Source organism: Pseudophryne corroboree, chromosome 3 (assembly GCF_028390025.1).
Source record: "Pseudophryne corroboree isolate aPseCor3 chromosome 3, aPseCor3.hap2, whole genome shotgun sequence".
Lineage (NCBI taxonomy): Eukaryota > Metazoa > Chordata > Amphibia > Anura > Myobatrachidae > Pseudophryne > Pseudophryne corroboree.
The window spans coordinates 571,658,877-571,686,438 of NC_086446.1; the positions used below are offsets into that span (position 1 = coordinate 571,658,877).

Below are 27,562 nucleotides of genomic sequence, written 5' to 3' on the forward strand. Positions count from 1 at the left end.
CTAACCCGCTTGCCTTTCTGGGGCCGAAAGGACTGTACCTGATAATACGGTGCTTTCATTGGCTGTGAGGGAACATGGGGTAAAAATGCTGACTTCCCAGCTGTTGCTGTGGAAACGAGGTCCGAGAGACCATCCCCAAACAACTCCTCACCCTTGTAAGGCAATACTTCCATGTGCCTTTTAGAATCTGCATCTCCTGTCCACTGCCGAGTCCACAATCCTCTCCTGGCAGAAATGGACATTGCGTTTATTTTAGATGCCAGCCGGCAAATATCCCTCTGTGCATCTCTCATGTACAAGACAGCGTCTTTAATATGCTCTACGGTTAGCAATATAGTGTCCCTGTCTAGGGTATCAATGTTTTCCGACAGGGAATCTGACCACGCAGCTGCAGCACTGCACATCCATGCTGAAGCAATAGCCGGTCTCAGTATAATACCTGAGTGTGTATATACAGACTTCAGGATAGCCTCCTGCTTTCTATCTGCAGGCTCCTTTAGGGCGGCCGTGTCCGGAGACGGTAGTGCCACCTTTTTTGACAGACGTGTGAGCGCTTTATCCACCCTAGGGGATGTCTCCCAACGTGACCTGTCCTCTGGCGGGAAAAGGTACGCCATTAGTAACTTTTTAGAAATTACCAGTTTCTTATCGGGGGAAGCCCACGCTTCTTCACACACTTCATTTAATTCATCAGATGGGGGAAAAACCACTGGTAGTTTTTTCTCCCCAAACATAATACCCTTTTTTGTGGTACCTGGGGTAATATCAGAAATATGCAACACATTTTTCATTGCTGTAATCATGTAACGGGTGGCTCTATTGGAATGTACACTAGTCTCATCATCGTCGACATTGGAGTCAGTATCCGTGTCGACATCCGTGTCTGCCATCTGAGGTAGCTGGCGTTTTAGAGCCCCTGATGGCTTTAGAGACGTCTGGGCAGGCACAGGCTGAGAAGCCGGCTGTCCCACATCTGCTATGTCGTCAAACCTTTTATGTAAGGAGTCGACACTGTCGCGTAATTCCTTCCACATAACCATCCACTCAGGTGTCGACCCCGCAGGGGGTGACATCACATTTATCGGCACCTGCTCCGCCTCCACATAAGCCTCCTCATCAAACATGTCGACACAGCCGTACCGACACACCGCACACACACAGGGAATGCTCTGACTGAGGACAGGACCCCACAAAGCCCTTTGGGGAGACAGAGAGAGAGTATGCCAGCACACACCAACAGCGCTATATAACACAGGGATTAACACTATAACTGAGTGATTTTTCCCAATAGCTGCTTGTATACACAATATTGCGCCTGAATTTAGTGCCCCCCCTCTCTTTTTTACCCTATGTAGTCTGGAAACTGCAGGGCAGAGCCTGGGAGCGATCCTTCCAGCGGAGCTGTGAGGGAAAATGGCGCCAGTGTGCTGAGGGAGATAGCCCCGCCCCTTTTTCGGCGGACTTCTCCCGCTTTTTTCTATGTATATCTGGCAGGGGTATTTAACACATATATAGTCTCTATGACTATATTATGTGTTATTTGCCAGCCAAGGTACTCAATATTGCAGCCCAGGGCGCCCCCCACCCAGCGCCCTGCACCCATCAGTGACCGGAGTGTGAGGTGTGCATGGGAAGCAATGGCGCACAGCTGCAGTGCTGTGCGCTACCTTGATGAAGACCGAAGTCTACTGCTGCCGATTTCCAGGACCCTCTTCTTGCTTCTGGCTCTGTAAGGGGGACGGCGGCGCGGCTCCGGGACCGGACGACCGAGGCTGGGCCTGTGTTCGATCCCTCTGGAGCTAATGGTGTCCAGTAGCCTAGAAGCCCAAGCTAGCTGCAAGCAGGTAGGTTCGCTTCTTCTCCCCTTAGTCCCTCGTAGCAGTGAGTCTGTTGCCAGCAGATCTCACTGAAAATAAAAAAACCTAAAATAAACTTTCTTTTTCTAGGAGCTCAGGAGAGCCCCTAGTGTGCATCCAGCTCAGCCGGGCACAAGATTCTAACTGAGGTCTGGAGGAGGGTCATAGAGGGAGGAGCCAGTGCACACCAGGTAGTCCTAAAGCTTTCTTTAGTTGTGCCCAGTCTCCTGCGGAGCCGCTATTCCCCATGGTCCTTACGGAGTTCCCAGCATCCACTAGGACGTCAGAGAAATAGGATTAACCGTGTGAAATTCAATTCAGAGCGATGTTGGAACTATTCAGTTAGCTGCGCTGTAATCTTGCAACTAGTGGATTTCCGCTCGCACTCTCCTGAAATGTGAGCGGAAATCCGACAAAACTAGTGCAGCGATTTACGTTGCGGGCTCGCTGCTAACAGCATCGTGCTGGCCACTTTAGTCAGAGATTGACGTTTACCGCAAATAAACGGCATCTCCTATATAATAGGCCAGATCTGTCACTCTGTCACTGTGTGGATAACGCTGGGCGTGGCTAGGAGCTCTCATTGGGTTAGCAGCAGGTCTATCACACCCAGTCCACAACTGATTGGGCTAGAAACGCCCTCCCATACAGGTCACATCCAATGGGAGGCTCTGCCCTTTGGCTGCTGTGTGTTCCCAGAGTAGGACTAACAATGGGGCTGTCCAGGTCCACAGCCCAAAATAGGCCCACTGCATCTGCAGCAACATACCCTCCAACAATTTACACATAAAAATCGGTACAAATTAGAAAAGGGGGCGTGGCCATGGGTAAAGTGGCGTGGCCACGTCCCTTTTCCTATACTTTCAATGAAAGTTTGGAGAGCCAAAACTCGGTACAGACAAAAAAAAAAAAAAAAAGGTACTGTACCTGCCAAAAAGGTACAGTTGGAGGGTATGCCACTGCATCTGCAGCAAGTCTCTGAATAAATAAACTACAGCTCAAAGCAGACCTTAGCGCCGAAGCATTCCGGCGCTAAGGCCTGCTGGGAGCTGTAGGGTAAATCTTCTTCCCCGTAATGTGGCGCGTTGGGACACCGGCGCTAACAATAGTGACTGGCTGCTTGGCTGCAGTGCGAGTCTCTGGGAGAGCCACTGCCAATGGGAGGACAGCAGCTTACAGGAGGAAAAGCAGTAGAAGCATTACCCGCCTCTCCCCCACTCGCGGTACCTCCGGGCCCCATCCACAGCACCCCCACACACACCCCTCCACCACCTGCGTTGGCTCCGGACCCCCTCCCCCACCCGCCTCTCCCCCAACCACGGTGGCTCTGGGCCCCCACCCGTGGCACCACCGCACCAGCCCCTCCCCCACCCACGGCACCCCCACAACCACCCCCTGCCCCACCAGCGACACCCCGGACCCCCTCCCCCATTCACGTCTTCCCCGCACCCACCACTCCCCCAAACACAGCACCTACTAGGTGATTCATCAGGCCCTGTGTGTGTTGTTCACGCCGTTGCAAGGGGCTACGACCCCTTAACCATCGCACGCCCTTTGTCCATGCAATATTTAACCACTCACACAATTATGATTGGAGGTAACACTCCATATAACACAAATATTGCACGCCACAAGGGCGTGCAAGGGTTAAGGGGGCGTAGCCCCTTCAGACGGTGTGAAGAGCACCCATAGGGCGCGCTGAATCACCTAGTTCTTTAGTAGCAGTAACCTGCATCTCTTAATTTAAGTGGTGGGTGCCATACAGCTATTTCAATAGTTTGGGGCACTAATCATTGTCAGTACTATTCAATATCGTATTTAATTGAACTGCACCCATAGCTTAATATTGACACAAATTTTGGTTCAAATCTAATACTTTAAATTTGCGAACAGCAACAAAAATTTGGCAACAAAGCCTATAGGTGTGATGTAATGGTGTCCTAGTTTGCCAGAGGTGCAGGATGCCGGCTGAACTTGAAATTTTTTTTGTTTTTTTTGTTAAAGCAATAGTCATTTAAAAGGCAAAACCATACCTTGTAAATGACTGCCACTTTAAGAAAAATGTCAGACTTCGGCTGACGTCCTGCACCTCCGGCAAACACGGATGCCATTACATCCTGCCTTATGCATTTAAAAAAGCTATTTATTTATTTTTAAAGACAAAAAAAAAAGTTTTGCCTTGCTGTTTTAAAGTCTACCATCTAAATCGTTGAAATATCACTATTTTCCGTAATGTAGGCAGGCTGTTCAATCGGTATTCGGACTCTAGGTCGACATCTATTGGTCGACAGTCAGTAGGTTAACACAGGAAATTAGGTCAACATAAACAAGGTCGACGTTGAAAAATGTCGAAATTAGTTTTTCTAATTTTTTTTCAGTTTTTTAAAATTTTTCATACTTTACGATCCACGTGAACTACAATTGGGAACAGTTACCTGTGCCGATCACAGCGGTAGCGGAGCGAGGCAACTTGCCCGAATCATGGCGAGTGAAGCGAGCCATGCGAGGGGACACGGTGCACTATAAACAACAAACTCATGTTGACCTTTTTCCATATCGACTTAATGGCAGTGTCGACCTATTTCCTGTGCCGACCTACTCACTGTCAACCAATAGGCGTCGACCTAATGTGTGTTGACCTAGACAGTGTCGACCCTGAGTCCCATACCCGTTCAATCTGGGCCTGTACATTTTTTCATTTTTTTTTTTAATCTTCACTAACGCAGCACAGAAAAAGAGAAAAAACTAACAAAAAAACAGATTATGGACGAACTTTTTAAATTTTAGTAGCAAGCAAGAAAAGCCACAAGTTTGTGGGACAAAAATATTATCTTTGGAAGTTATTGTAACTCGTAATTACTGGGTAATGACACAATGACTATATATGTTTGATCAGATATTCTGCAGAAAGAATTTTTAGCATGTCATGTCCTACCTTTAGTGCACAAAATATGCAGGAGTCACCCATACATTTGTGCGTGGTTAGTTGTCGGAAGCTCCGGCGAAAAATATCGAGATGCCACAGAACCTGTAAAAGAAGAACAGAGATTTTTGTTATTATTGTTCCGTCCCATTAAAAGTCAACCAACCATAAAACGATGTGTGTTGTCCAGAATAATGGCAGAACAAACATGGGGCAAAAGCCAGGATGTGTCAAAGCATAAGCTAAAAAGAAAATAGAAAACAATGTGAAAGCATAGCATACAGAAAGTAGTCGCTCTTGATGGCATCCTTTTAAAATAATTCAACATTTTTGCCTCAGATTTATGTAGATAGATCACCTCCAAAAAAGTTGAATGTGTAGTGACGGATACATGCAGGACCATCCAATTCGACTCAAAGTGCAACAAAATTGTGCATGTGTATAATTTTGATGCATTTGGCAAGTCTTAATTTGTTAAATTTCTGTTGTTATGCTAGTTCTATATTTTATACAAAGAAATATACCAGAGTTCTTTTTTTATTTTTTAAATACTTATTTCATCCCATTAATAAAATTACATTCAAAAGACATTTTCTTTTAACATGGTGCAGATTTTACACTCCTTTCATATTATTGTTATAACTGGAGGATCTTCTTCTACGAATTATCTGCGTCTCCTGAAGGTCTTCTGGCAGTGGCCCTAGAACCTACCAGCAGGTCTTCATGCTTATATGAGCTGTTTTTCCCATAAGGCTTGATGCGCCTACTGGAACCAGGATGCCCACCAGGACTTACGCCACTGGCGTAGTATGAGCTCAACCCCTGAGTAACCTGAATCAATGCCAGTGGGAACGAGGACCAATACAATACAGAGCAGAGCAGAGGAAGACAGGGCTAAAGCCCAGTACCCACGGGCCGATTAAGGAGACATGTGTGCTGAGCGAACCGCTCAGCACACATCTCTCCTGCCGCTCAGCACAGCGCGATCTGTGCTGAGCGTGCGGGGGAAGATGGGGGCGCTCACTTCACCCAGAGCGACCCGCTAGATTGGCCTGCAGGCCAATCTAGCAGCAGCGATAGCGATGTGCGGGGCCGCGCATCGATATCGCTGAGGGGGCTACACACGGAGCGATCATGCTGATATTCTAAGCAATCTAGTCAGATTGCTTAGAATATCGCTCCGTGAGTACCCCCCTTAAGAGTAGGCAAACTATGGAGACAGGGCAGAGACTGAGGTATAAGTGGGGGGGGGGGGGGGGCGGATGGGGGGGGGGGGGGAAACTGGGAGGAGGTAAAGACTGAGAAGAGATAAACAATAGAATCCCGAACCGGGATGCTGCCTCCGGACTGGGAGGAGCAATAACAGACTAACAGACAGTGTAATCTAACTAAAGACACAGATAAGGTACATGTATCAGCTGGTACATAAATAACAAGGAATGCTCTGAACCAGCAGTAGTAGTTACTGGCAACAACAAAAGTGAATGACAATAGAGTTCAGACAGGGAGAGCAGAACAGATACACAAATAACACAGAATGTTCCAGGCCAGTGGATGTTACTCCTGGCAACTGCACAAACCTACATAAAGGAGCAACACTACTGTTAGGAGATGATTGATACAATGTACTCCTACAGACAGCACATGAAACAGGGACACAAACAAAAGGACTGGTTGCAAGAACAAACAACAGGGATTATGCGGAAGACCGTACACCAAAAGAGCTAGGCCCTGATACCAAGGGACAAGAGCTCCCACTGCAGCTAAGCTCTATGACCAGCAAGCAGTGCAAGACGGATTCAGGAGATAAAGGGAACTGGAGCCAATCAACAGTCTCCTGCAGCCAAGCCTCCAAAGATCACTAAACCCATGCAGCTGCTACAGCAACAGACAGAACAGAGCTGCAGGCAGCACATACAACAATTATAAAGGGGATTTTTGGTTACTTATCATTGACTCTCTCTCTGAATCAGGTTGGGGGACACTGGAACATGGGGTTGCGATAGGAAACACAGGCGTTAGCACTTAAACTAAAACTGTAACTTTAAGAAGCCCCTCTGCCACTCCCTAGCTGGATGTACAACTTTAACAGGAAAGGAGAAGCAGTAACCCAGTGAATCTGTTGGAAACAAACAGAACTGCAGGAAAACAAAAGTCAAAACAATCACCGCATGAAGGAATGCAGTGTCCCACAGACTGATTCACAGAAAAAGTTTCAATAGTAAGTAGCCAAAATTTTTTTTCTTTTTCATCATGGCTTGGGGACATTGGACAATGGGACTTTCAACAGCTGCCCACAGGGGAGGGAATGCTCATGCTGCTTGACCGGATAACTGAATGCCCAAAGTGGTCAACGCCTGAGGCAAATAAAAGCAAATGTAAGGACAGAGGACCAAGTAGCTGCATGTCAGACTTGTTCCGTCGAAGCCACATGTCGTGCCACCCAGAAGGTCGCCACAGCCCTGGTGGGATGTGCCAACACCAGATCTGGTGCCTGCTCCACACTAGAATAGGCCCGAGTGATGGTCTAGTGGATCCAAAGCGCAATGGTCTGCTTTGTAGCCATCCAACCACGTTTCTGTGCATCATAAAGAACAAGCAGAGAATCTGTGCATCAGACAGAAGCCTTGTGCAAGTAAATTCGCGGAGCTCAGACAAGTCTAATCAGAGCCAGATCATCCCCGTCCTTGGAAAAAGGAAAGCCGAAACATTCTTCGGTTAGAATGTAGGAACTCTATGGAGAACCGACCTATAGTCATAGAATATTGAGGAATGGTAGCCTGCAAGACAAAGTCCCCAACTCTGAAACACGCGAGGATGAGGCAATGGCCATAAGAAAAACCAGCATCCAAGTAACAAAGTGAAGGTCTACTGATTCCAAAGGATCAAATGGAGCTTGCTTGAGAGACGAGAGATCACACAGAACTACCAGCAAACACCACAGTGGTTGAACACTTAACACACCTTCTAAATAGGTCTGAACATGCAGAAGGGCCAGACGTTGCTGAAAATAAAAATCGATAGAGCAGAAATCCTCACTTTCAAAGAACAAAGCTTTAAACCGGCCTCCAAACCCCCCTGCAGTAGGCCAAGTAACAAGAGTGACAAAAATTGGGAGGTATGAACCCACTGCTGTTCACACCACAAAATATAGATCTTCCACACTCTGTGGTAATTTCGTGAGGAAACTGGTTTCCGGGCCTGCAACATAGTACGGACCACTGAGAAAGAAAAACCTTTACCCAGGCCGTTAAAATCAATGAAGGAAGGTCCTCATGTAGGAAAGGACCCTGTAGCAGCAGATCTGGCTGTAGGGGCAGATGCCACCTTGGATATACAGACAATTTGTAATCCTGGTGGTTTCTGGACTGGTTGCACAGGTCCTGGTATGCTGATATTCTCAGTCACCCGCTGATCCTTGATCTGCTTGAACACCAGAGGCAACAATTGGGATCAGGGTAAAAGAGATATGCCAGATGAATGTCCCATAGAACCGTCATGGCATCCACTGCAAAAGCCATCAGGTCACTGGACCATGCACAAGACTGTGGAACCTTGAAGTTGTGATGAGAGGCCATGAGATTCACTTCAGGAAGGCCGCACTTGTGAACTAACAACTGGAAGACCTCTGGATGGAGCAACCACTCCCCTGGGAGAAACATGATTATGCTTAGTAAATCTGCTTCCAATTTATATTTTCCACTCCCAGTTTTACCACCACTGAGGGTGTCAGAACAAGCACCTCTACCTAGAAAAGAAAGTATTTTGACCACCTACGCCATTGCTCCCTCACTCTCGGTGCCTCTGTGATGATTTAAATATGCCAGTGTCGTGGTCCAACTGAATCCGCCCTGGCCAGCAGGATGGACTGGGCCCCCAAGAGAGCCAGAAAGATGGTTCAGAGCTATTGCACATTGACTTGAAAAGATATCTCCAATGGTGACCAAAGGCCTTGGAGCCTTACATGTAATCACAAAGTAACCCAACCAAGGAGACTCGCGTCCGTGGTCACAATTACCCAATTTGGAGAGACCCTGGAGCAGATGATCACAAACATCCGCAAAAGGAGAGATTGATAAGTGCATGAAGACTGAACTAGAAGCCGAGATGAGAGGGACTTCGTACACCCATACCAATTCTGAAGTATCTCCTACTGGAGTTCCCTTGAGTGGAAATTTGCATACTGAATCGTCTCGAAGGTGGAGACCATTGTGCCCAGCAGCTTTATGACATTGCGTCCCTAACATCGGGAGAGGCCAAAAATGTGTTGGCCTCCATGCCATTGATCACCGATCAGAGAGATTCCATCCAAAAATGATCCACACAAAACCTAGTGTTTAAGGCACAAAGATTTACAAATCGGTTGAAAGGAGTAATTCGGCTTCCAAAGAAAGCATAGGTTGGAGTAGAATTCCAGTTTCCGTTCCAGCGCCATGCAATTACTCCCTCTGAAAGCAGAGAAGTTAAATCCTAGCCTAACCACTGTCTTCTCCGCATCCCTGAGAAAAATCCCAGGGATGTGGCGGCGTAAAAAACATTGTGGTGGAGGACCCTTGAGGTGCACTATGTAACCCTGGAAGACAACTCCCCCCCACCAGTCCCTGAACTGGAGCAGGCGTCCACCTAACCCTGACTGGACTGGATGTGGTAAGACCCATACAGGTGTTAGGCTTCACAGGAGCCTTGGCTCCCGAGCATCTGTTGGCCCCAGAAAAACAACAGTTTGCCGCAGAACCTGCCGCCTCTGGCGAATTGTGACCCCCCCCCCCCCCCCTAGACTTTGCCCTGTCTGTCATAGACCCGCGAGGGACCGAAATGTGAACCATGGTAAAATGACCCCTGACACTCAGATTTAAAACGGGAAACAAGCATAAACAAAACAAATACAGGTTGACTGAGGCAAAGATTTCACAGGAAATAAATAATCAATTAGCAGCAATAAGTAATAGGAAGGTAAACAGCCGTCCAGCAGGCCACCACCAACTGCCACAGAGGACAGGCGCTTAGGGAGACTATCAGGCACCTTGCAGACAGCAATGCTGAAGAGTCCAGGTGCTGAGCAGTCCTTCAATGGTGGTTGCCAGCATCCTACGCAGCACCCAGCAAGCAGACCAATATGGGAGGGCAGCATCCACAGTCCACGCACCCTCTTCCCACAGTATAGGGCCCCCCAACCCACCGCTGTGTGAGGAGTAGCTGCAGAGACCCTCAAAAAGACCACAGCGCTCCAGTCCATGGTCCAAATGGTCACATAATTCGCACTGGTAGCTCAGGTTGCAGAGAGGAGGAGCTTACGCTTCTAAGAGTTACAGTTAAGTGGCAACTCCTATGGTCCCATTCGTAACCCTATGGTTCAGTGTTCCCCAGCCATGATTAAAGAGAAATTAAATAATACATTACTTAACTGAACATCGAATTATTGCAAGAAAAACATCCCTGCACATGTAATCAAAACAGGAACACATAGAAAGATCCTAGACCTATAAATTAATAAAACACGACTGGACACGCTAGTATAACCTGCCAAAAAATAAGGGTAACATTTCTTATAGTTCTCAGAGAAGATGCAAAACACTCAAATAGATGCCATTTTTAACCAAACAATAAAGTGCCTAATAAGCTTTAAAAATAAGTGAAATAACAAAGGCGGCAGTTACAATGCCATTGCAAATATTTTGCTTGGGATAAGACAAACAGCAGCTATGCTGCATTCCTAGGTAAGCGTATTCCCACGAGCTGGAACAATATTGTTTTATTACAGGGAGTATGTACGGAACAGCTTGTCTCTAAAGCTTGCCTTTCTCCAAGGTTACTCTACCAGTAAGAAAATATTCATTAGCGTGGCCAGCTGAGCCTCTGGTCCTTCCTGCACAGGCTTTCAGCTATGCAAATAGAAATAACATCACAGAAATTCTAATTAATGTCTTAGTCACACGATGATGAAGGGAACACCCTGTTGACTGCTTGGGGAAAATTATATTAGGTTATTAAAATAGCAGTCATATTAAGGATACTGTAACCTTGGTGCAGCCCAGTGATTTTAGATTCTTTTACAGTGAATCAAAAACTGCTCAAAACGCATTTTAAAGTCGTCCAACAAGAATGTAAAGTATGCATGGTGAACATACTGCATTTATACAGAATTTTTTTTTTCCGTTTATTTTTTTAACCATAGCAGATAAATCCATAAGGAAATCACTGCCCCCACCTATATTTAAGGCAGAGTAAGCGTGTGGAGCACGCGTTATATACAGTGTCAAAGAAAACAGATAAATGCATATTCCACGGTCATAGGAAGAAGTCAAGGAAGGCACTGTTGAAAGTAATCTACTACCCACTCTTGTGAGCACTAAATAAAAAAAATAAGATTTTACTCAACGGTAAATCTATTTCTCGTAGTCCGTAGTGGATGCTGGGGACTCCGTAAGGACCATGGGGAATAGACGGGCTCCGTAGGAGACTGGGCACTCTAAAGAAAGATTTAGTACTACCTGGTGTGCACTGGCTCCTCCCTCTATGCCCCTCCTCCAGACCTCAGTTAAGGAAACTGTGCCCGGAAGAGCTGACATTACAAGGAAAGGATTTTGGAATCCAGGGTAAGACTCATACCAGCCACACCGTATAACTTGTGATAACCTTACCCAGTTAACAGTATGAACAAACAACATAGCATCAACCAAAGGATGCCAATATAACATAACCCTTTATTAAGCAATAACTAAATACACGTATTGCAGAAAAAGTCCGCACTTGGGACGGGCGCCCAGCATCCACTACGGACTACGAGAAATAGATTTACCGGTGAGTAAAATCTTATTTTCTCTAACGTCCTAGTGGATGCTGGGGACTCCGTAAGGACCATGGGGATTATACCAAAGCCTCCAAACAGGCGGGAGAGTGCGGATGACTCTGCAGCACCGAATGGCCAAACACAAGGTCCTCCTCAGCCAGGGTATCAAACTTGTAGAATTTTGCAAAAGTGTTTGAACCCGACCAAGTAGCAGCTCGGCAAAGCTGTAATGCAGAGACCCCTCGGGCAGCCGCCCAAGAAGAGCCCACCTTCCTTGTGGAATGGGCTTTCACTGATTTCGGATGCGGCAATCCTGCCGCAGAATGAGCCTGCTGAATCGTGTTACAGATCCAGCGCGCAATAGTTTGCTTTGAAGCAGGAGCACCCAGCTTGTTGGATGCATACAGGATAAACAGTGAGTCAGTCTTCCTGACTCCCGCCGTTCTGTTAACATAAATCTTCAAAGCCCTGACCACGTCCAGCAACTTGGAATCCTCCAAGTCACGAGTAGCCGCAGGCACCACAATAGGTTGGTTCAAATGAAACGAAGACACAACCTTTGGTAGAAATTGCGGACAAGTCCTCAATTCTGCCCTGTCCATATGAAAAACCAGATAGGGGCTTTTACATGACAAGGCCGCCAATTCTGACACACGCCTAGCCGACGCTAAGGCCAACAGCATGACCACTTTCCATGTGAGATACTTTAGCTCCACGGTCTTAAGTGGCTCAAACCAGTGGGATTTCAGGAAACCCAAGACCACGTTAAGATCCCAAGGTGCCACTGGTGGCACAAAAGGGGGCTAACTATGCAGCACTCCCTTAACAAAAGTCTGAACCTCAGGCAGTGAAGCCAGTTCCTTTTGAAAGAAAATGGATAGGGCCGAAATCTGGACCTTTATGGATCCTAATTTTAGGCCCATAGTCACTCCTGACTGTAGGAAGTGCAGGAATCGACCCAGCTGGAATTCCTCTGTAGGGGACTTCCTGGCCTCACACCAAGCAACATATTTTCGCCATATACGGTGATAATGTTTTGCGGTCACGTCTTTCCTAGCCTTTATCAGCGTAGGAATAACTTCATCCGGAATGCCCTTTTCCGCTAGGATCCGGCGTTCAACCGCCATGCCATCAAACGCAGCCGCGGTAAGTCTTGGAACAGACAGGGCCCTTGTTGTAACAGATCCTGTCTGAGAGGCAGAGGCCATGGGTCCTCTGTGAGCATTTCTTGCAGTTCCGGGTACCAAGTCCTTCTTGGCCAATCCGGAGCAATGAATATTGGCCCTCATTCCGAGTTGTTCGCTCGCAAGCTGCTTTTAGCAGCTTTGCACACGCTAAGCCGCCGCCTACTGGGAGTGAATCTTAGCATAGTAAAATTGCGAACGAAAGATTTGCAATATTGCGAAAAGACTTCTCTGTGCAGTTTCTGAGTAGCTCGAGACTTACTCTGCCAGTGCGATCAGTTCAGTGCTTGTCGTTCCTGGTTTGACGTCACAAACACACCCAGCGTTCGCCCAGACACTCCCCCGTTTCTCCAGCCACTCCCGCGTTTTTCCCAGAAACGGTAGCGTTTTTTCACACACTCCCATAAAACGGCCAGTTTCCGCCCAGAAACACCCACTTCCTGTCAATCACATTACGATCACCAGAACGAAGAAAAAAACCTCGTAATGCCGTGAGTAAAATACCTAACTGCATAGCAAATTTACTTGGCGCAGTCGCACTGCGGACATTGCGCAAGCGCATTAGCGACTAATCGCTCCGTTGCGAGAAAAAAATAACGAGCGAACAACTCGGAATGACCCCCATTGTTCTCACTCCTCTTTTTCTTACAATTCTCAGCACCTTTGGTATGAGAGTAAGAGGAGGAAACACATAGACCGACTGGAACACCCATGGTGTTACTAGTGCGTCCATAGCTATCGCCTGAGGGTCCCTTGACCTGGCGCAATACCTGTTTAGCTTTTTGTTGAGGCGTGACGCCATCATGTCCACCTGTGGCAGTTCCCATCGATTTGACAGCAGCGTGAAGACTTCTTGATGAAGTCCCCACTCTCCCGGGTGGAGGTCGTGTCTGCTGAGGAAGTCTGCTTCCCAGTTGTCTACCCCCGGAATGAACACTGCTGACAGTGCTTGCACGTGATTCTCCGCCCATCAAAGAATCCTGGTGGCTTCTGCCATCGCCACCCTGCTTCTTGTGCCGCCCTGTCGGTTGACATGGGCCACTGCAGTGATGTTGTCTGACTGAATCAGCACTGGTTGGCCTCGAGGCAGAGGCTCCGCTTGGCTTAGGGCGTTGTATATGGCCCTTAGTTCTAGGGTATTTATGTGCAGACAAGTCTCCTGACTGGACCACAGCCCTTGGAAGTTTCTTCCCTGAGTAACTGCCCCCCATCCTCGGAGGCTTGCATCCATTGTCACCAGGACCCAGTCCTGTATGCCGAACCTGCGGCCCTCGAGGAGGTGAGCACTCTGCATTCACCACAGAAGAGACACCCTGGCCCTGGGGGCCAGGGTGATCAGCCGATGCATCTGAAGATGCGATCCGGACCACTTGTCCAACAGATCCCACTGAAAGATCCTGGCATGGAACCTGCCGAAGGGAATGGCTTCGTATGACGCCACCATCTTTCCCAGGACTCGCGTGCAGTGATGCACCGACACCTGTTTTGGTTTCAGGAGGTCCCTGACCAGAGCCACGAGCTCCTGAGCCTTCTCCTCCGGGAGAAATACCTTCTTCTGGTCTGTATCCAGAATCATGCCCAGGAAGGTCAGACGCTTCGTAGGGATCAGCTGCGACTTTGGAATATTCAGAATCCAGCCGTGCTGCCGCAACACTTCCTGAGAGTGTGCTACGCTGATCTGTAACTGCTCCCTGGACCTCGCCTTTATGAGGAGATCATCCAAGTATGGGATAATTGTAACTCCTTGCTTCCGAAGGAGCACCATCATCTTCGCCATCACCTTGGTAAATATTCTCGGTGCCGTGGACAGGCCAAACGGCAGCGTCTGGAATTGGTAATGACAGTCCTGTACCACAAACCTGAGGTACTCTTGATGAGGCGGATAAATGGGGACATGCAAGTAAGCATCCTTGATGTCCAGAGACACCATGAAATCCCCCTCTTGCAGGCTTGCAATGACCGCTCTGAGCGATTCCATTTTGAACTTGAATTTCCTCAGATAAATATTCAGGGATTTTAAATTCAAGATGGGTCTGACCGAACCGTCCGGTTTCGGTACCACAAACATAGTGGAATAGTAACCCCTTCCCTGTTGAAGGAGGGGAACCTTTACTACCACCTGCTGGAGGTATAGCTTGTGAATTGCCGCCAGCACCACCTCCCTTTCCATGGGGGAAGCTGGCAAGGCCAATTTTAGGTAACGGTGAGGGGGCGTCACTTCGAATTCCAGCTTGTATCCCTGAGACACAATTTGTATAGCCCAAGGATCCACCTGTGAGCGAACCCACTGGTGGCTGAAATTTCGGAGACGCGCCCCCACCGCTCCTGGCTCCGCCTGTGGAGCCCCAGCGTCATGCGGTGGATTTAGTGGAAGCCGGGGAGGACTTTTGTTCCTGGGAACTAGCTGCATGGTGCAGCTTTTTTCCTCTACCCCCTGCCTCTGGCAAGAAAGGATGCCCCTCTGACTTTCTTGCTCTTTTGCGAACGAAAGGACTGCATTTGGTAATACGGTGCTTTCTTCGGCTGTGAGGGAACATAAGGCAAGAAATTTGACTTCCCTGCCGTAGCAGTGCAAACTAGGTCCGAGAGACCGTCCCCAAATAATTCCTCACCCTTATAAGGCAAAACCTCCATGTGTTTTTTTTTAGAGTCGGCATCCCCTGTCCATTGCAGAGTCCATAAGACCCTTCTGGCAGAAATGGACATTGCGTTTATTCTAGAGCCCAGCAGGCAAATGTCCCTCTGGGCATCGCGCATATATAGGACAGCGTCCTTGATATGTCCCAGGGTCAGTAGAACAGTTTCCCTGTCCAGGGTATCTATCTCCTCCGAGAGATTATCAGTCCATGCTGCTACAGCACTACACATCCAGGCCGAAGCAATTGCTGGCCTCAGTAGAGTACCAGAGTACGCAGGATCCTTTAGGGTGGCCGTATCCTGAGACGGCAGGGCCACCCTCTTAGATAAGCGTGTCAACGCCTTGTCTACCCTAGGGGAGGATTCCCAGCGTAACCTGTCCGTTGGCGGGAAAGGATACGCCATCAGTAATCTCTTGGAAATTACTACCTTCCTATCAGGGGAATCCCACGCTTTTTCACATAATTCATTTAATTCATGTGAAGGGGGAAAAGTCACTTCTTGCTTTTTCTCCCCATACATACAAACCCTCTTGTCAGGGACAGGGTTTTCCTCTGATATGTGCAATATATCCTTCATTGCTATAATCATGTAGAGGATGGCTTTAGTCATTTTAGGCTGCAACTTTGCATCATCGTCATCGACACTGGAGTCAGACTCCGTGTCGGCATCTGTGTCAACCATCTTGGATAGTGGGCGCTTGTGAGACCCTGACGGCCTCTGCATTGTAGGATCAGGCATGGGTTGAGACCCTGACTGTCCCAAGGCTACAGCTTTATCCAACCTGTTATGCAAGGAGCTTACATTATCATTTAACACCTTCCACATATCCATCCAATCAGGTGTCAGCACCGTCGGCGGTGACACCTCATTCATCTGCACTTGTTCTGCCTCCACATATCCTTCATCAAACATGTCGACACTGACGTACCGACACACCGCACACACACAGGGAATGCTCTGACTGAGGACAGGACCCCACAAAGGCTTTTGGGGAGACAGAGAGAGAGTATGCCAGCACACACCCCAGCGCTATATAACCCAGGGATTACACTGTAACTTAGTGATTACCCAGTAGCTGCTGTTTGTGATCGTTTTGCGCCTAAATTTATGTGCCCCCCCTCTCTTTTTTACCCTTCTTGCACCTGGATACTGCAGGGGAGAGCCTGGGGAGCGTCTTTCCAGCGGAGCTGTGAAGAGAAAATGGCGCTGGTGTGCTGAGGAAGAAGGCCCCGCCCCCTCAGCGGCGGGCTTCTGTCCCGCTTCTATGTGTAAAAAATGTCGGGGGCTCGAACATATATCCAGTGCCTGACTGGATATATGCATTATTTTGCCAAAAGGTACCTTAATTGCTGCCCAGGGCGCCCCCCCCCCCCCCTGCACCCTACAGTGACCGGAGTGTGTGGGTGTGCTGCGTGAGCAATGGTGCACAGCTGCAGTGCTGTACGCTACCTTAAGTGAAGACAGGAGTCTTCTGCCGCCAATTTCGATGTCTTCATGCTTCTGTACTTCTGGCTCTGCGAGGGGGACGGCGGCGCGGCTCCGGGAACGGACGATCAAGGTTAGGTACCTGTGTTCGATCCCTCTGGAGCTAATGGTGTCCAGTAGCCTAAGAAGCGCAACCTAGCCGCAGTTAGTAGGTTTGCTTCTCTCCCCTCAGTCCCACGTAGCAGAGAGTCTGTTGCCAGCAGAAGCTCTCTGAAAATAAAAAACCTAAACTAAAATACTTTCTTCTTAGCAAGCTCAGGAAAACCTACTAAAAGCACCCAGCTCTGGCCGGGCACAGATTCTAACTGAGGTCTGGAGGAAGGGCATAGAGGGAGGAGCCAGTGCACACCAGGTAGAACTAAATCTTTCTTTAGAGTGCCCAGTCTCCTGCGGAGCCCGTCTATTCACCATGGTCCTTACGGAGTCCCCAGCATCCACTAGGACGTTAGAGAAAACCAGTATGAAAATAATCAGCACTGGTTCCTACATTGCTGTCTACATAATAGAATTGGTACTATTATAGGTACACCCTTGATAAATTGATATAATGTGGTAGTATTGTGGATTTTAGGGACCCATCTGATGGGGCTCACCTTCACATGGTTAATAGGCACACAGTTTTGGCCAAATATGTGCCAAGAACCTTACTCTTAGTGCAGGGAGCAGCTGTTCCCAAAATATGTGGCAATTATGCAGAGTGCTGCTGGTGATCGACAGCACGGCAGGCACTGTGGGGGAAGGTGCATGGAGGCAGAGGTCCCTCTGAGTGGTGGCTGCTAGAAGATTATCTTCTGGCAGTCAGCTACTCTGCATATCTGACTGGTCACATAATTTGCAACCAGATAAGATATCGTACTGCCTGGTGTGGTCGCAAATAATGCGACCATGCTAGGCAAATAGTTAAGTGGTATTGAAACATATTTGAACTATACCCACTGCATATATCTTATCAAAGCGTGATAACGGAGTATCACCAAAGAGAGCTCATGCAGAGAACCAGTATTAAACCAATTAAGATCAATTTAATAATACATTTCAGCAACATATATAAAAATAGTAAAATATATTCAGAGTTGGACAATCTCCTTAGAACACAAGCTTGTATAAATATAATTGTAAAAAGTCTCTTTCTCTGAAATCCCTTTAGAAGAAAGCACCGATTAACAGGGGCACAGAAACGCGTAAGTGTCACACCGTTGGACTCCTCCGTGATTCTCTGGTGAGTATTGCCTGTCCTGCAATTTGTTGGCTTCTGGCAGTGCTGAAAAAGTGGTTGCACCCTCCCTCCTCTCCAACACAAAGGAGCCATCTCTCCTTCACCACAAGATACCGACTGGATAAGATTACGGGTGATACTAGCCTGCGGCTAGAGTATTTCACACAGTGAGAAGTTAGGGGGGTGGGCTGAGCATAATATTAAGCCCCCTCCCCACAGCCTAACCCTAACCTCTCCGGGCCACAGCGTAAACCTAACCATCTCCCCTCTCCCCCCGGACCCTGTTTAGACAAGTATAAACTCGCCGGGAATTATTCCTTCCTGATTGGGGTACAATTGTCTTACAATTATATTTGTTTGTGTTCTAAGGAGATTGTACAACTCTTGATTTATTTTGATGTTTTTTTTATATATGTTAAATTGATCTTAATTGTTTGGAATACTGGTTTAGTCATGCGCACTATTTGGCGATACACATTTATGTTAAATATTATTTGTTTCTTAGGCAAATCAGAGTTGCCTTTTGGGAGCAGAATCAATCTGCTTATGCTTAAAAGGATTATCAGTTTTAATTAACTGTATTAGACAATTTTATATTGCACCTGATTTTATAATTTTTTGGTTTGGTTATTTTATTATTTGAATGTGATTGGATCTGTGAAATGTGTCTCTCCAAATGGTCAAACTATTCACAGGCCACTAACATTGCTATGATCTGATCTGACTAGAATGTCTGTGGCCAAGGTAAGCACAAATAACCATATTACTGTTTTATATACCAGCATGTACTAAATAATTATCAGGAGTAAAGCCATGAAGAAACTGCTACACATTCTGTCCAACCTCCATTGTCCATACGCCGTAATGTTGACTCAAATGGTAGTTTTCAATTACCTAGTAGAATAATTAGTGGTATTTCAGGTAAAGTAAAGTCTGCTTTCCACAGTGCTTAAATTTACAATTACCAGCTTTAGAGCTTACATCTTTAGTTATTACAGGCCTCAATACAAACGTTTGTTTTGTTTTTGCTGCCTATTATTTTCTTACTGTATTATGCAAAACACATTAAAAGGAGAAATTCAATTAGGGACGTTTTTTCGTCTAGGTGAAAAAACTGCACTTTTCGCTAATTTTTAGGGCAAATGGGGATTCGCCGTATTCAAAAGCAGTGCCTTTTTTTTGCCTAGGCAAAAAACTCAGCAGGAGCGAAACACATGTGGATCTGTGAATCCAAGTATTTTCGCATCTGCGCCCGTGAAAATTTCACAGATTGAAGCATTTTTCACCAATGCCTTTTCACATTTGCTAGATGCCCATTTTACATATTATGTGCCAAAAAAATAAAAGAATATATACACACCATATTTTTTCTATTATCTGGTATGATTGGAGTTTTAAATTGTTTATCGGTGCTCACAGTGAATGCAGAAGGAAACTTACTGACTATGGGGTATATGCAATTGCCGGCGAATCGCGGCAATTTTTCGCCCGTTTTTTAATTCGACACAATTCAACCGTCGAATTCCGGCAAGTGGGTGCCGGAATTCAACATATTCAATAAAAAACGGATTCGACAGTCCCGCTGTCGAAAAACGGCTGATTTGACGGATTTTGATTAGATTTTTAAAAAAAACGGGGAAAAACGGGAAAAATCAGGAAAAAAAATTGCGTGGGGTCCCCCCTCAAAAGCATAACCAGCCTCGGGCTCTTCGAGCCGGTCCTGGTTCTAAAAATCCGGGGGGAAAACTGACAGGGGATCCCCCGTATTTTTAAAACCAGCACCGGGCTCTGCGCCTGGTGCTGGTGCAAAAAATACGGGGGACAAAGAGTAGGGGTCCTCCGTATTTTTTACACCAGCATCGGGCTCCACTAGCTGGGTAGATAATGCCACAGCCGGGGGTCACTTTATACAGCGCCCTGCGGCCGTTGCATTAAATATGCAACTAGTCACCCCTGGCCGGGGTACCCTGGAGGAGTGGGGACCCCTTCAATCAAGAGGTCCCCCCCTCCAGCCACCCAAGGGCCAGGGGTGAAGCCCGAGGCTGTCCCCCCCCCATCCAAGGGCTGCGGATGGGGGGCTGATAGCCTTTTGAAAAAATGAAAGAATATTGGTTTTTCCAGTAGTACTACAAGTCCCAGCAAGCCTCCCCCGCAAGCTGGTACTTGGAGAACCACAAGTACCAGCATGCGGGAGAAAAACGGGCCCGCTGGTACCTGTAGTTCTACTGGGGAAAAAATACCCAAATAAAAACAGGAGACACACACCGTGAAAGTAAAACTTTATTTCACACCTGCCGACACACACATACTTACCTATGTTGACCCGCCGACTGGCACGTCTCCAATGTCTCCGACAATCCGGGGTACCTGTAAAGAAAATTATACTCACATGATCCAGTGTCCAGATTATAATCCACGTACTTGGCAAAAAAAAAGAAAAACGAACATCCGGACCAGGCGGACTGAAAGGGGTCCCATGTTTACACATGGGACCCCTTTCCCCGAATGCAGAGACCCCCGTGACTCCTGCCACAGAAAGGTCTCTTCAGCCGCTGACCGCGGGTAACCCTGCAATTGCATATATAGTGATGCGGGACGACGCGTCACTTCCGGTTATAGACTTCCGGCGCAACTCACTTCCGGTTGCCTAACCGGACTTTCTGTCTAATACACAGTCCCTATCTCTTTATTTATGATCAACATCCCAACTAGTACTGCCACCACATCATTAATAGGCTATTTTAATTGGTTTATAAACCCTTTTGGGACTCCATCCATGTACTTCCGGTCCCAGTGACCCATGACCTGGAATTAATCCTCCACCATCTTTAAAAGCCAAGTTTGAAGAAGGAAGGAACCATCAAGCCCTGAAGAAGAGATTGCATATCTCGAAACGCGTTGGCTATTGGATCTACGGCTATTGGACCAAAGAAGGAATACAGATTGTTCATCCATCTGACACCGACCTGTGGTAAACTTGGGAGCCAGAGCAGGGTGAAGTCTGGATCACCCTGCTTATTACAACACCTGCGGCTCCTCAGCTACCTCACTGGTACGTTTCTGCTTTGTTTGAACAAAACTGTACGAGTATCGTCATCCATCCGGGGACACTGACCCATTATTAAGCTTAGGAGCCTAAGCAGGGTGAAGCTTGGACCACCCTGCCCTATTTAACACCTGCGGCTCCTAGCTTACCTTATTGATACGCTTTTATAAGTTGTTTTATATGTAATTGTGTATTAAATATGTGTTCATTTTATACAACACTTTACGTTATCAGTTTTCAAATCACACTTGCACATATACATCTACCCATGTTATAAGGTGACCATTGTTTTGGCCCTCTCATAAGACCACAGAAAGGGTAGGCGCCCAAGGTACACCACCATCCTCTTACAATTGCATCGCAGAGTGTATCGACACTCTGGGGTGACGAAGGAAGCATCTTATCCTGTCCTGAACTTCAGGACTCTCTGGAGACAGAAACAGTCTTTGACTGTGTGTGTCCAAGAGTGCCCCCAAGTGTACCATGCTCTGAGCTGAGACCAGCAAGGACTTCTTCCAATTAATTAGCCACCCATGGGCTTGCAGGAAGGTGACAGTCAGTTGCAGATGACTGAGGATGACCTTGTGGGAATTTGCCAGAATCAGCAGGTCGTCCAAGTACGGCAGGATTCTGATTCCCTGGTGACAGAGATGTGCCATCATCACGTCCATGACCTTGGTGAAGATCCAAGGGACCCGTAGCCAGTCCAAATGGCAGAGCCTGGAATTGGTAGGGAGAGTTGTTAATAGCAAACCGCAGGAACTGCTGATACGACATGGCAATAGGAATATGCAGATATGAATCCTGTATATCCAGGGATACCATATAGTCTCCGGGTTCCATAGCCAGCATATTTAAGAGTTTCCATACGAAACCTGGACACTCTCACAAAGTTGTCCAGAGATTTAAGGTTGAGTATTGGCCGGAACGACCCATTGGGTTTCAGGACCAGAAACAGGGTCGAGTAGTAACCTCTGCCTCTCTGGGACTGAGGTACCGGCACAATCACGCCTGCACTCAGGAGAGAACTCGCAACCATTTGTAGAGCTTGCATCTTCACCGGATCTGAAGGGAAAGCTGTGGTACAGAACTAGTCGAGAGGGATGTCTCTTGAAGGAGACAGCGTACCCGTGAGACAACTTGCAGTACCCATGCATCTGAAGTGGTCTTTAACCAGACCTGGGCGAACTGTAGAAGTCGGCATCCCACCCTGAGGGCCCCCAGGGGGGAGGCCCGCCCCATCATGCAGCATGCTTGTCATGTTTTGAAGCAGGTGACTGGCTGCCCAGGATTGTTTGGCTTTGGGGAGCACGAGACTGTCTCGGGTATGCCTGACCTTTTGCTTTCCCTTGAGGCCGAAAGGACCGAAAAGTGGTACCTCTTTTGCCTTCTGTGCAGAAGGATTAGTAGTTGGGAGAAAAGCTGTCTTAGGGGCTGCTAATTCAGACACAATTTTATTTAGGTCTTCCCCCAGGGAAAATGTCCCCAGTGAAGGGGAGTACCTTCAAGGTCTTTTTGTAGTCTAGGTCCTGTCAAAGTCGAAAAATATTGCAGTACATACATTACGTACAAACTACACACAGATGGCCTCCGTGCGCGTACTTATTCTGCCGTGCGTGCACATATCCGCAATTTGCGTATGGTCGCTCCCGCGGTCCTGCGCATTATAGCGTGGTATGGGTATTTACGGTAGAGTTTGTGAACGCATGGAAAGCTATCAAAACACATTACATATTTAATCCAAATAGTGCACAATGTACACATAGTCTCCCTGCACTACAGCAGCAAGTTACAGCAGTTTAAATGGTAATAGAACAAAGGGATTCACCTTTACAGGATAGGAGGGGACAGAACAAGGTTATAAGGTGGTGTTTGGTATCCAGCTGTAGGGTATTTTAAGGGTAACATTCCGGTGTTGGTTTGAGAAAGATCGCATGTTCCTGCGGATAGTTATGTGCAGGAGCAGAATATAGATATAAACTGTATTTACTGTACAATATGTATGCGGCGGGAATCCAGAGGAGACCACCCACAAGAGCAGTTGGAACAGACATCGCCCACCTATTCAAACCGACCTATGACCTCTCCTGTACTGTAAATGACCATCCCTGTGTCCAGTGGACAAAGAGATTACAGTATCCATTGTGCTACGTTTTGGATGAATTGTATAAAGAGAGCCTGCTGCAGGCCTGGTCAGACACAAGACTCACAAAGTTATCTATTAGATGACCGAGGACCGGACCGGGTAGCGCGGCGAATCCAATCACGTATGTACCATTGAATGTAGCCATTATTCTGTTGTATTGTATTGTTTGTATTGTAACCCCCTTTCAGCAATAATACGCTGTGGTGTCGGAACCCAGTGGTTTAACTACAGACTGGTGTCGTGTCTTTCTTTCCCTGTTAAGGTTTAAAGTGTATTAGTATCGCATTGCATTGCTGTATAAGGTTTAAAGTGTATTCATTGGGTGTGTACGCGCTGTGTGTACTTTGTACCGTCAGCGCGGCGTTTGTACGCAAGGTCCGTACGCAGTACGGGACTCTTTACGCTAATAGCGTAAAAAGTACGTAGAGTGTGTATTAAGTATAGCGGCCGCAGCGGCTCCACGGTAAAGTGTATTTAAGGTGTGTTTAAGCTATAGCTTTCATTCCTGTATCTAAATCAGCATTCTCAGTCCACTTTCCACGACCTCAACCACCGTATGCGGCGAGCCAGGATAGACGTGGTCGATGCCTTGGCTACCAATACTCCCGCCTCAGAGGACGCCTCCTGAATGTAATAGGCGGTGGTGGTAATGTGAGACAGGTATTGTCTGGCATTGTCAGAAATATCCTCGGGCAGCTCTTCCACTAATGCCTGAACCCACGCCTCAATATCTTTTGTGGCCTAGGAGGCAGCTATAGTGGGTTTATGAATAGCCCCTGTAAGGGAGTATATAGATTTCAGGCATCCTTCCACACGCTTCCTTTAGTGAGGTGACAGTGGTGACAGGCAGAGTGGATGACGCCACTGCGGTGGAGTCTCCCATTTGTCACACAACTCTGCAGGGGGATGATAGCGAGCCAAGGCCCATTTAGGCAGAGGGAATATCTTCCTTGTGTTAGACCAGGGTTCCCGCCTGATGTCCACGAGATGATCAGAATGGGGTAATTGTTTTGACCACCTTCTGCTGTTTAAACTTATCGGTTTTCTTTGCCACAGTAGTGGAATCCTCATCATTAGTGATTTGTAGGATATGCTTAAGAGCAACCACCAAGGAAGGGACATTAATTTGCAAGGGAGAATCCTCATCAGTAACACAGAATTCAGTGTCTGATAGGACCGTATGCTCCCCCTCCTCTTCAGATGAAACATCAGATGTTTGTGGATAGTGCGGGAGTGACCTGTCTAACCAGAGACTGATTTAATTGCTGCAGTTGGTTAGACAAATTTTCCACCCAAGGCTGATTAACCATAGAGACAATATGTGGTGTTAGTGGTACCAGTGGTCCCATAGGCGTTCCACAAGAGTACCCAGGAGGGTGGTGAATGCAGCCCAGGGTGGCTCCTGTGAAGAAGCAGAAGCTGCGGACTGACTGGGAGGTGCATGATAAGTAATACACAGATCATCATACAACGCTTACCCCTCTGGAAAACCCTCAGATCATGCTCTACATGATGCAGGAGCTTCCACTGATTTACTGCCCTTTACAGAATATAGTGACTGTTATAGCTGGGAAAAACAGAGTGAAATCACACAGCAGATACAGGCAATGCAGAAAGTATCACAGTAAAACTACACTGGGACTAGTAATATATACATACATATACACACACATACATACATACATACATACATACATACACATATATACATACACATACAAATTCAGCACTCACCTAATAATAAACACTTCAAACTGTAATTCAGGGAATGTTAGTTCCAAAATATTGCAATACTTTGTTAAGCTGATCAGCCACTTCACGGCCATTCCCATTTGGTCAGTCCCTACGCTGACTTTCAAAAATCTGAGCATTGCTCTCAGGCATCTTTTGGATATTAAATACACAGTATGCTTCTATCATGGGTTTAGGCCCTGTCTCACTCTTTTAAAGAGACAGGAACCACATGCAAGCATATCAGTTAATGAACACCTGGGGAATTTCTTAACATTTAAATTACATATGGACAATAGGGGTGCAAGAAAAAGTGCGACCACAATTTTTTTTTATTTTGAAGTGTTTAATATTAGGGGAGTGCTGAATTTGTACGATTTTTTATTTATTTAAATGGTGTGGTCACAAATACCACTGGCACCGCAGATGTAGGAGTGCTGTGGGTTCTAGCCTATTGTATATGTGTAATATAAATTATATATATATATATATATATATATATATATATATATATATATATATATATACATACAAAAACTTTTTGCTTAAACAAAACCCTTGGAGTGCCGCCTGGTTTCCTTTTCCTATGGATGATAGTTGAAGGTACCCCCTGTTGGTCTATATATATATATATATATATATATATATATATATATATATATACACACACATACATATATACATATATATATATATATATATATATATATACATACATACATATATATACATACATACATATATACATACATATATATACATACATACATATATATATATACATACATACATACATACATATATACATACATATATATACATACATACATATATATACATACATACATATATATACATACATACATATATACATACATATATATACATACATATATATACATACATACATATATATACATACATACATATATATACATACATACATACATATATACATATATATATATATACACACACACACACACACACACACACATATATATATATATATATACATACACACACACACACACACACACATATATATATATATATACACACACACTGTATATACAGGTTGAGTATCCCATATCCAAATATTCCGAAATACGGAATATTCCGAAATACAGACTTTTTTGAGTGAGAGTGAGATAGTGAAACCTTTGTTTTCTGATGGCTCAATGTACACAAACTTTGTTTAGTACTCAGTTATTAAAAATATTGTATTAAATGACCTGCAGGCTGTGTGTATAAGTTGTATATGAAACATAAATGAACTGTGTGAATAACATAGTAACATAGTATCTGAGGTTGAAAAAAGACAATTGTCCATCGAGTTCAACCTATTGTTACACTTTGTTTAATGCACAAAGTTATAAAAAATATTGGCTAAAATGACCTTCAGGCTGGGTGTATAAGGTGAATATGTAACAAATGCATTCTGTACTTAGATTTAGGTCCCATCACCATGATATCTCATTATGGTATGCAATTATTCCAAAATACGGAAAAATCCCATATCCAAAATACCTCTGGTCCCAAGCAAGCATTTTGGATAAGGGAGACTCAACCTGTATATATAAATATATAATAAGATTTTACTCACCGGTAAATCTATTTCTCGTAGTCCGTAGTGGATGCTGGGACTCCGTAAGGACCATGGGGAATAGCGGCTCCGCAGGAGACTGGGCACAACTAAAGAAAGCTTTAGGACTACCTGGTGTGCACTGGCTCCTCCCTCTATGACCCTCCTCCAGACCTCAGTTAGGATACTGTGCCCGGAAGAGCTGACACAATAAGGAAGGATTTTGAATCCCGGGTAAGACTCCTACCAGCCACACCAATCACACCATATAACTCGTGATACTATACCCAGTTAACAGTATGAACAATAACTGAGCCTCTCAACAGATGGCTCAACAATAACCCTTTAGTTAAACAATAACTATATACAAGTATTGCAGACAATCCGCACTTGGGATGGGCGCCCAGCATCCACTACGGACTACGAGAAATAGATTTACCGGTGAGTAAAATCTTATTTTCTCTGACGTCCTAAGTGGATGCTGGGACTCCGTAAGGACCATGGGGATTATACCAAAGCTCCCAAACGGGCGGGAGAGTGCGGATGACTCTGCAGCACCGAATGGGCAAACTCAAGGTCCTCCTCAGCCAGGGTGTCAAACTTGTAGAATTTAGCAAATGTGTTTGACCCCGACCAAGTAGCTGCTCGGCAAAGTTTTAGAGCCGAGACCCCTCGGGCAGCCGCCCAAGAAGAGCCCACCTTCCTCGTGGAATGGGCTTTCACTGATTTAGGATGCGGCAGTCCAGCCGCAGAATGTGCAAGCTGAATCGTACTACAGATCCAGCGAGCAATAGTCTGCTTTGAAGCAGGAGCACCCAGCTTGTTGGGTGCATACAGGATAAACAACGAGTCATTTTTCCTGACACTAGCTGTCCTGGAAACATACATTTTCAGGGCCCTGACTACATCCAACAACTTGGAAGCCTCCAAGTCTTTAGTAGCCGCAGGCACCACGATAGG

The 27,562-nt window shown here is 46.2% G+C and overlaps 1 protein-coding gene across 5 annotated transcripts in view; it reads right to left on the reverse strand.

The window, feature by feature from the left end:
• Positions 1-27,562, reverse strand: part of USP54 (ubiquitin specific peptidase 54) — a 282,921-nt gene that overhangs the window by 90,742 nt on the left and 164,617 nt on the right. For all 5 annotated transcript variants that reach the window (XM_063961329.1, XM_063961328.1, XM_063961326.1 and 2 more), the window contains one exon: positions 4,792-4,884. In XM_063961329.1, the coding sequence (XP_063817399.1) occupies positions 4,792-4,824 (33 nt within the window). In that variant the 5' untranslated portion in view covers positions 4,825-4,884. The remainder of the gene's footprint in view (positions 1-4,791; positions 4,885-27,562) is intronic.